The sequence below is a fragment of the Orycteropus afer genome, unplaced genomic scaffold, assembly GCF_000298275.1.
Source record: "Orycteropus afer afer isolate SDZICR_OR568_19922 unplaced genomic scaffold, OryAfe1.0 scaffold00219, whole genome shotgun sequence".
NCBI lineage: Eukaryota > Metazoa > Chordata > Mammalia > Tubulidentata > Orycteropodidae > Orycteropus > Orycteropus afer.
Genome location: NW_006921806.1, coordinates 5,604,743 through 5,614,953, shown reverse-complemented (window position 1 = coordinate 5,614,953; position 10,211 = coordinate 5,604,743). Strand labels below are relative to the sequence as shown.

At 47.8% G+C, this 10,211-nt stretch overlaps 1 protein-coding gene across 1 annotated transcript; it reads left to right on the top strand.

Moving 5' to 3' along the window:
- Positions 1–4,996: 4,996 nt before the first annotated feature.
- On the top strand, positions 4,997–5,653 carry LOC103203640 (keratin-associated protein 10-12-like). Its single transcript, XM_042782019.1, has 2 exons — positions 4,997–5,292; positions 5,356–5,653. Exons 1-2 carry the CDS (start codon positions 4,997–4,999, stop codon positions 5,651–5,653), a joined length of 594 nt encoding a protein of 197 aa, XP_042637953.1.
- Positions 5,654–10,211: the final 4,558 nt, after the last annotated feature.

Below are 10,211 nucleotides of genomic sequence, written 5' to 3'. Positions count from 1 at the left end.
CTGCCCATCCTCCTGCTGTGGCAGCTCTTGCTGCTGCCCAGTGTCCTGTATGACTCTGCTGTGCTGGCCCATGTGTGGTTTGGCCACCTCCTGCCAGTCACCCTGTTGCTCCAGTGGCTGCCAGTCCCCATGCGGTCTCATGACCTGTGGTTAGGCCTCCTCATGCAGCCCAGCCTGCTGTGTGTCCAGTCCCAGCCAGGCAACCTGCTGCATGCCTGTGACCTGCAAGCCCACTGTGTGCATGCCCATGAGCTGTAAGCTTGTCATTTGCATGCCCGTCAGCTGCAAGCTGGCCATGTGTGTGGCCCCCTCCTGCCAATCCTCCCAATGCTGCCAGCCCTCCTGCCCTACCCTCATCTGCACACCTGTCTCCTGTGGCACCCCTGACTGCTGCCAACAAATCATCTGGATACTCAATTCTCTGCTATTGATCTCTGAAAAACTTTGTCAAATGATCAGAATTCTTCCCACACATCTCATTATCGAATCATTGATGGATCCTGTCCCACAGGGGCTACCATTGCCCCCTTAGCTTTCTTAATCCTAAGAGTTTAGTGACCTAAGAAAAAATAGATCTCCCTGCTCCACAACTCAGGTGTCTTTCATTGTTTTTCCCAAAGCTATTCCCTCCTTGTCCTTTGCTCTTGGACCAGCTAATGCTGGGGGGCCTGTCTTACAAAGGGTCTCCCTGGACAGTCAGTACCCAACAACAGAGTTTGCCCTTTAGTGTGTTGGGAAATCCCTCTGAGAAAAGTGTGGCTGAGGCTGTTGCAGGCAAAGGGACTGTTTTCTTTACTCATTATTTCATCTGAGTATCTTTTACCCTGGGCTCTTTTTGCCTAGAAACAGGATTAAATGAAAAGCAATTGAAAGATTGAAGGGGCAGAACCTGGGAAATCTTGGTTGTCTGGTTGTTGTCGTTGTTGGCTACAATGCCTAGCTGGCCCCTGACTCACAGGGACCCCATGCACAATGGAATGAAACCCTATCCGGTCAAGCATCATCCCCATGATCAGTTAAGGATTAGACTGTTGTGATTCATAGGGTTTTCAGTGGCTGGTTTTTGAAAATAGATTGCCAGGCCTTTCTTTCTAGTTGGTCTTGCTCTGGAAGTTCCTCTGAAACATGTTCATCATCCTAACAATATGCAAGTGTCCACTGACAGATGGGTAGTGGCTATGCATGAGTGCAGAAGCCAAGAACTGAACCTGGGTCTCCCACACAGAAAGTGAGAATTCTACCAGGGATTGATGGGATGAGGAGGCAGAGCCTGGGCAGGCTAGTGGCTGCTTCAATTGTCTGAAGGGCTTTCAAATGGAAAACAGGCTTGTTTTACTCCATCATACGTTGGATTGGGGCCAATGAGCTGGGGTGACAGGGAGGAGGATTTCAGCTCACAGAAGGAAAACCAAACAAACCAAACCCAATGTTATTGAGTCAATTCTGACTCATAGCGACTCCCACTGGGTTTCCAAGGCTATAAATCTTTGTGGAAGTAGATTGCCTCATCTTCCTCCCGAGGAACAACTGGTTTGAACCACCAACCTTCTGGAAGACTTCCCTAAAAGTCAGGGCTATCCAGCAATGCAGTGTGCACCTGCTCATGGTTTCAGCTTCTGGATGCTGAGCCTTTCAAACATTTATATACCCCACTGCCATTGAGTCAACTCCAATTCATAGGGACCCCCATTGGGTTTCTGAGGAGGTAAATCTTTACAGAAGTAGATTGCCCCCATCTTCCTTCTCAGAAGTGGCTGGTGGGTTTAAACTACCAACCTTCTGGTTAGCAGTCAAATGCCTTAGGCACTGTACCACCAGAGCTCCTTTCAAAAATATATGAGACACCCATATTCAGCTGCATTCATAATAGACAAAAATCAGAATCAGCCCAAGTGTCCATCAACAGGAGAATGGATAAACAAATCATGATGTAGTCATTCAATGGAATACAATCACCTTTAAGAAGACATGCATTACTCACACATGCAACAATGTGAATTACTCCTAAAAATACCATGCTAGGTAAGAGAGGCCAGGCAGAAAAAAGTACATAATCTATGGTTCCATTTATATGAAGTTCTAGGGTAAATTAAACTAATCTGTGCATTGAAAAAATGAAAAAAAAAAAAATGGCTGCCTCAAAGAAGGTAGAGTAAAATTGACTGGGAAGGGACAAGATGGGACTTTATGAGGGATGGTTGTTCTGTGTCTTGATAGAGGCTGGAAAGGCCATGTTTTGAGTATTGATAGGGTCTGGGCAGATGGTCATGTCCTTCAATTTGATGGGGTCTGGGCATGTGGTCATGTCCTGGGTCTTGATGCAGCCTAGGTTACCCAGCCATATGCATTTGTTAATATTCACCAACTGTTACTCTGAAGACATGTGTCACTTCACACACACGTGCACACACACAAACATGTTATACTCTACTTCATGGTATTGTTGCTAAAGTGTTTAAGGATGAAGTACACTGACATCTAGGGAGCTCTGGTGGCATAGGCCGAAGGCATTTGACTACTAACCAGAAGGTTGTAAAACACACGACACCAAATTAGTTGGCATGACATCTATTTAGTAAGCATGTGTGTTTTCCTAAAACTAAGCAGTATTATCTGCTGTGTGGTCACATGCTTTCCAACATTTTTTAAAGCAGTGGAATTTTTTTTTTCAAACTAAACCTTATCTAGATGTCTAGTATGTGAAACAGACAAAAAACATGCTTTCTCTAATTAATAGTGAGATGTCAGTTTGTCCTTCCCTCCCCTACTCCTCCCCTTCCCTGTTTCTTCTTTCTCCTTCCCTCTCTTGTTCTCTTTAGCTTGTATGTATTTAATTCAGATATTCCTAAATCCTTCTGAGGTCACCCAAATGAATTAGCAAGATGGACTCTCACAAGTCGTGGGGAGCCTACTCAGTTCTTTTTCTCTCAGATCCTTCCCACCACAATCCTGTACCCATGAAGTAGAAACAATTCTTGCCTGCCCCAGCATTAAGCTTGGGGTCTGGCCCTCAGTCTCCTAAAGCACATCTTCTCAGTCTTTCTATTGAAAGTATGGGGAAGTGAGAGGGATGGAGAGGATGAGGGCACACGCAGGAAACAAACACAAACATCACCAAAATGTCTTTCAGCCAGTCACACTCGGGGATTCTCAACAGCCATGCCCCAATTTGGCTGAGACTCCTCAGGGCTGCTAAGACCCTCATCTCCTGAGAACCCTTTCCCAGGCCACCTTCTTCCCCAAGCCCCTAGCCCTTCTGTGGAAAGCCAACTTGAACTATCTGCAGAGCCAATTGTTAAATATTCAGGGTGTTTGGAAATGGTTGTTAAACTGCTGACAGCTTGGTATCAGCCAAGGTAGGAGAATCTAAATCACTGAATTCTGCAAACACTACAACTCAGGGCTTCAGGTTTCAGAACAAGTTCTCTGGCACACACTGCCCCCACCTGCTCCCCACCATTTCCAACCAAGAGGGCTACAGAATGTGTGTTGTGTTTTTGTTTGTTTTTTTGTTTGTTTCCAAATTTAAAAGCAATTCACTTCCCAAGAGGAATCTTCTAGCCTCTTAGAACAACCATTCTGAATAACAGCCTCCCTTCATAATAACAGTTTTTCTCTCTGCTGCCTGAGAAGAAGTCCAAATCCTCTCGCTTTAGATAGAAGTGGCTCCTTTTTTTTTGGAGTCCCTGAGTGGTGTAAAAAGAGCTCTGGTGGTGTAGTACCTAAGGCATTTGACTACTAACCAGAAGTTAGTAGCCACTCCACGGAAGAAAGACTGGGCAATCTACTTCCATAGAGATACTGCCTCGGAAACCCAGAGGGGGTCGCTGTGAGTCAGAATCAACTTGACAGCAGTGAGTTTGGTTTTTTGGTTTTTGAGTGGGGTAGTGAATGTGCTCTCTGCTAACAGATGGTTGGATGTTCAGGTCCACCCAGAAGTACCTCAGAAGAAATGGCTGGTGATCTACTTCAGAGAAATCAGCTACTGAAACCCTTATGGAGCACAGTTTTACTCTGACACACACGCAGTCACCATGAGTCGAGGTTGACTCAACAGCAACCGGAGCTTCTTTCACAGACTCTAGTCAAGCTCTCCAAGCATCCACTATGTATGTTCTCGTGAGCCTTACACCACTATTTCTAAACTGTACCTTATCCCACTCCCTCTCGCTGCTTTAACAGAATCTGGATCTGGGGGAGCCTGATTTTCTGTGTCTCTCTGTTCTGGGGCAGCAGGGTTTCACAATCACAAACACAGCCCACTAGGGTTCCAATCCAGGTTCATGTACTTGCTAGCATGTACCCTTGGATTAATTATGCCTTAGCGTCTCCATCTGTAAAATGGGTATAATAACAGCACCTACCTCAAAAGGCTATTGGGAGGATATTTATACACTTGCTCAGAATAGTTCCTGGCACATAGCAAGAACTATTACCTAAGTGTGTGCTAAGAAAATAAAAATAAATATAGTTCCCAAGCCATTTGTTGTTCTATGGATTCAGAGGAAATTTTCATCCCAAAATAAAGCAGATATAAAACAAGAAGAACAAAATAGGTTTCTGATTCAACTGAGTGTTAAGAAGTCAGAGAGTTAGTAAGAAACTATAGAAAGATGATCAGATGGCACTGTCAGTTGCCGGCCATGACAAAAGTCCCTATAGCAGGTGTGGTTCCAGTGTAATTGGTTTAATCAACCTTGACTTCTTGGCACCGAGCAGCACCTCCTGCACAGACACCCTCAGCTTTGTGGCCCACTCACAATAACCTCTCAGGAGTTTTACAAGCTGAGTTACATGTCCTTGGTCTGTGATGAGTGTCCTCAGGGACTGCTCCAAACAACAAGGAAAGAAGCTCCCTAAGGCAGTTGGATTGGGACAACACACAACACAGAGGAATATAAAAGCCCCAGAGACTGAGAGAGCACCTCACACACTCACACACTCACTCACTCACTGACACACACTCCTGCAGCTCACCTTCTACCTCATCCCTACTATGGCTGCATCCACCATATCTGTCTGCTCTAGTGACCTGAGCTATGACAGCTGTGTCTGCCTGCCTGGTTCCTGTGAGTCTTTCACAGACTCCTCCTGGGAGGTGGATGACTGCCCTGAGAGCTGCTGTGAGGCCCCCTGTTGTGCCCCCACCTACTGTCAATCCACCTGCTGTGTCCCCACCTGCTCTGCCCCCACCTCCTATACCCCCACATGCTGTGCCCCATCCCCCTGCCTGACCCTCATCTGCACCCCTGTGAATTGTGTGCCCAGCCCCTGCTGCCAGGTGGCCTGTGGGTCCAGCCTCTGCCAACCAATCTGCACCAGCTCCTGTGACCCCTCCTGCTCTCAGCAGTCTAGCTGCCACCCCTCATGCCAACAGGCCTGCTGCATGCCTGTCTGCTGCAAACCCATCGGCTGCAAGCCTGTCTGCTGTGTGCTCAGCTGCTGTGGGGCTGCCCCTTGCCCAGCACCTTCCTGCTGCCACCAATCTAGCTGCCAGCCTGAGTGCTGTACATCCTCCCCCTGTCAGCAGACATGCTGTATCCCCATCTACTGCAAACCCATCTGCTACAAGCCTGTCTGCTGTGAGGCTGCCCACTGCAAACCCTCCTCCTGCATGTCCCTCATCTTTCGCCCTGTGTGCAAGCCCACTTGACCTCATAACTCACAGTTCAGCCCATCTGCTATCTCCTCACCAGACCCAAACACATAAGATGCCCCTCAAATCATTTGTGAGGAAAGAGGGTGTGGTGGTTATGTTTGTGTGTCAACTTGGCTGGGCCTGGTTGAGTGGCCGGGCAGCTGGTGGTAGTTATTTCCCATGATGAGACTAGCAATCAACTCCATGGTGGGATCTACCACAAGCAGCTGAATAGGTATGTGGTCTGCTTCCTGAATATAAGAAGCAGCTTTGGGAATGATCTCTAGCTTATGGCACACTTGGACCCTGTGTGTAGCTGTGTTGGTGTTCAGCAGCCTGCCATGCTCTGCTGACCTTGGGACTTACAATAGACTTAAATTAATGGCCTGCCATGTGGTTTGGTAACATCAGGACTGTGCCTTTTTACTTGTCAACCTTGGACTTCTCAGTCTCAGCAGCCAGCAGCTGTTTGACTAAAGAAACGCCTCTAGCTCCAGTGGGCCAGGAGCAGGCAGCAGAGCTGGACCCCAAGGTTGAGGGTCTTTCACCCAGCCCCTAGAGCCTAGCACTTTGAACTTGGACTTAAAGCCTCCAAATTGTATAAGAATAAACTCCTGTTTGTTAAGGCCATCCCATTTGTGGTATATTCTTGTCAGAGCAGCACTAGGTAACCAGAACAGAATTTGGTACTGAAAGAGTGGGGCGCTGCTCTGACAGATACCTAAAATGTGGAAACAGGAGTGGGGTGCATCCTTGACCTGAGACCCTAACAGAGAGACCCCAGCATATGGCATGAGAAATAGCAGAAGCAGAGTCAAGAGACCGGCATGAGAGACAGCAGTAGCAGAGCCCAGAGACCGGCATTAAACAGCAACAGGCTTACCAGCCCACGGAGGAGAAAGCTGGGTGCCATTGGGCAGGTGGCTTCCTGGTGGAGTGGATTGCCTTTGGGCATTATTTGGTAGAAGAGACTGGCACAAAATGGAGTAGCAAGTTGGCTGGCCCACGAAGCAAGAAAGCCAAGCGCTTTTTGGGCAGGAAGTTTTCCAGGGGAGGCTGTTGCCTTTGGCATTAATCGACAGAAGCAGAGAGACCCAGGAAATGGAAGCAGAGCTGCCTCAGCCTGAAAAGGTAGGACCATGGTCTTTGGGGTTGGAACCACCATAGCCTCCTAGGTTTCAAAGAGCTATGCTCTGCCAACCTTGGGATTTACAATGGACTTGAATTAATGGCCTGCCGTGTGGTTTGGTAACATCGGGACTGTGCCTTTTTACTTGTCAACCTTGGGCTTCTCAGCCTCAGCAGCCAGCAGCTGTCTGAGTGAAGAAATGCCTCTAGCTCCAATGGGCCAGAAGCAGGAGCCAGAGCTGGACCCCAAGGTTGAGGGGCTTTCACCCAGCCCCTAGAGCCTGGCACTGTGAACTTGGACTTAAAGCCACCAAACTATAAGAATAAACTCCTGTTTAAGACCATCCCTTTTGTAGTATATTCTTGTTAGAGCAGCACTAGGTATCCAGAACAGAGGGGTCCTAGGACATTCTGTCAGCTGTGGCTGCCTACCCAGCCACACCTGTACTATCTTGCAGCCAGACTCAGGGGTCTCTGACTCTCTCTGACTCCTTACAACTGTTTGTCCACCTCCCCCCTCACCTCTGACACACATCCTGCACTGACAGTAATAAAATCACCTTCCTGGCCTCTAAGTGATCCCCTCTGCTGGCCTGAGTTCATGTTTCATTTTCCGTCCTAGTCCTCAGAGCTCAAGGGGCTCTGTTTGGGTCCATCTTGGAGACAAGCCATGTCACAGAGCATTACAATGGCATTGAGTTTCAGGCTCCTCCAGGTGTCCCTGAGTTCCCACAACTCCTGTGTCTATACTTCTGGGTGGTTCTCCCAGCAGCTGTGTTGTATGTGCTGGGTTCGAGTGGCAAGAGGGCCTCATTGCCCCAGACCACACACTCTCAGGTCAACGTGAGGGAGCCTGATGGTCAGAGCCTCTGTGTGAGGAGGCAGTCTGGGCAGGGGTCTCCCTGGGCTCAGCTAGAAAGGAAGGCCTCTGCAGTCTGCCAGTGCCCTAACCTGGTCACCCCCATGTCCCCTGTGGTCCCTGAACCACATTTTATTTAAATGGCCCACCATTATCCAGCCAAATGGTTAGAGGCAATGCTCTCCATGGCCCAGGTCCAGGTCCACATGGCAGAGGCCAGGAGGAAAGAGACTAAAGGGTAGGTGACTACAAGAAATCAACACTCTGTGGTCTGAGGTCCAGAATCATATCCCCTTAGGGACATGTCCCTTGGGACCAGTCTCAGGAAGTTCTTGAGTTGCCTTAGAGCCACAGGCTTCCCACATCCACCTCTTACTGTTATCCCTTCCCTGCACACCCATAGTGGCCCCCCTCCTAGCTTTGAGGCATGTTGTGCCCCCCCCCCACGTGGCCATGAAATCCTGCATGGCCACCTCCAAATGGGGGCTAGTCAATATCAAAGGCAGGTCTTCAGATTAAGGCCCTCAGATGATCTCCCCAAGCAACCCGGGCCAGGTTCCCTGGCTGGGTCAGATTTCCCAGTGCCACCAACACCCCAAAAATAGGTCCCAATTAGAATCAAATGGGTATGAGAAGGTCAGATCAGCTCCTAGCAGGACCTAGAATATCTCAGTAGGTTCCCACATTCCCGGCGTCTTTCTGGAGGCCCAGAAGGAGAGATTTTGTTCTCTTTCTGTTCTCCTTCCAGAGAAGCAGAGAGGGGTGGGGCTGTGCCAGACCCAGGTCTAACTCATGCCACCATGTTCAGAGTCCTTCCAGAAAAGGAGGAGCCTGTGGTTCCAGTGGCCAGGAGCACCACTGGTGGCCTCAGAGCACCCTCTCCACTGAAAGACCAGAGGCTATAGAGAGCCACAATGTTTACCCATTGATCATAAGCCTCACAGGCCCCACCCAAACGCATTTGATAAGGCAGAGCAGCACTTTTAGATCACAGTTCTGAACTCATTTTTTCTTATTTCAGTTTAACTTTACTCTGGGTGTAATCCCTGCAGTGGCATCACCAGGGTTGGTGTCGCCCAAGGTAGTAACTCATAGTGTCACCTCTCCCCATGGACCTCCTCCCATACCACAACATACAATATCCTTAATAATGTTTATTATCAATGTTAATCATAAAATAGTATGTGATAAATATAGTTGCAAAGTGCTTAAATGTAATATTTCTTACATTATATGGATATTAACAATAAAATTGTTCTGTAAAATCTTTCTACATTGAATTATATGATCAGTTACAACCTGCAAAAACGACAAGGAGGCCACATGTTCTGACCTCCTCTAACCCTACAAGGGGAAGGCAGGATTACCAGCAGTAACCCAAGGCCTATTACTGCAAGGCCAGACATGCTGCCTCCCTCCAGCCCTTTTACCAACCGTTCCTCCCAAGGCACCCACCACCTCTCTCCTGGGTTCGATAATTCACTGCAGTGGCCACACAGAACTCACAGATTATGGGGTTTATTAGGGAAGCACCAAGCTACAACTCAAGTTCAAGAAAAATGCTCAGTCTCTCTCCCAGCCCACCGTCCCTCGGCCAACAGTCTCTCACTGTCTCTTTCCCAGCAGCACTGGTCCCTCGGTGTCTCACTCAGCAATGCGTGTCTCTTGCGTCTCTTTCCCAGCAACGCCTGTCTCTTTCAGGGGCGCGTGTCTCTTTCGGCAGCACGTCTTCCTCAACCAGCAGTCAGAGAGAGAGTTCTGCCTCTAGGAGGCCTCCTTTTGAGCCCCGCAGGGTGGTCAAACTAGCCAATCATAGCATCAGAACTCTAAGCACCTGAGAGAGAGTGGGCACCTCCCAGAACATTTTATTGTGCCACGCCCAACAGAAATACTCCACTTGGATAATATTTACAATCAGCTCCTCAGTTGCTCATTCCACCACTGAGTTTACAATGACTTATGGGTAGAAAAGCCATACTAAGTAATTTACTACACTGCACAACCCTATTAGTAACTGAGTAGAAATCATTTTTATTTTTCTCCTTTTGTTTTAATTACTACCTCATTCTCAAAATATATAGATAGATAGATAGATATAGATATATATTGATATAAAAACCAAAACTCACTGCCATTGAGTCCATTCTGACTCATAGCAACTCACTAAGACAGGGTTTCCAAGACTGTATATCTTTACAGAAGCAGACTGCCTCATCTTTCTCCCAAAGAGTGGCTGGTTTGTTCAAACCACCTACCTTTTGGTTAGCTTTAACTACCACACCACCACTTACCACAACAGTGTAGCTAAAACCCAGAAAAGTTGACAAAATCAATGACTATAAAAACACTGGTAGCAACTAAAACAACAGTGCATGCTAGTAGAGTGTGCAGAAGAAACTATGTGATTCAAAGCATCAGTGCAATTGGGTGATAATGACAGCTGTGACCAGAGCGCATTCCAAAAAAAACAAACTCACTGCCATGGAATCGGATCCGACTCATAGTGACCCCTCCTTGGGTGTTCGAGGTGGTATCACTACAGAAGTAGATGCCCAACCTTCCTTCCGAGGAGTGACTGGTGGGTTT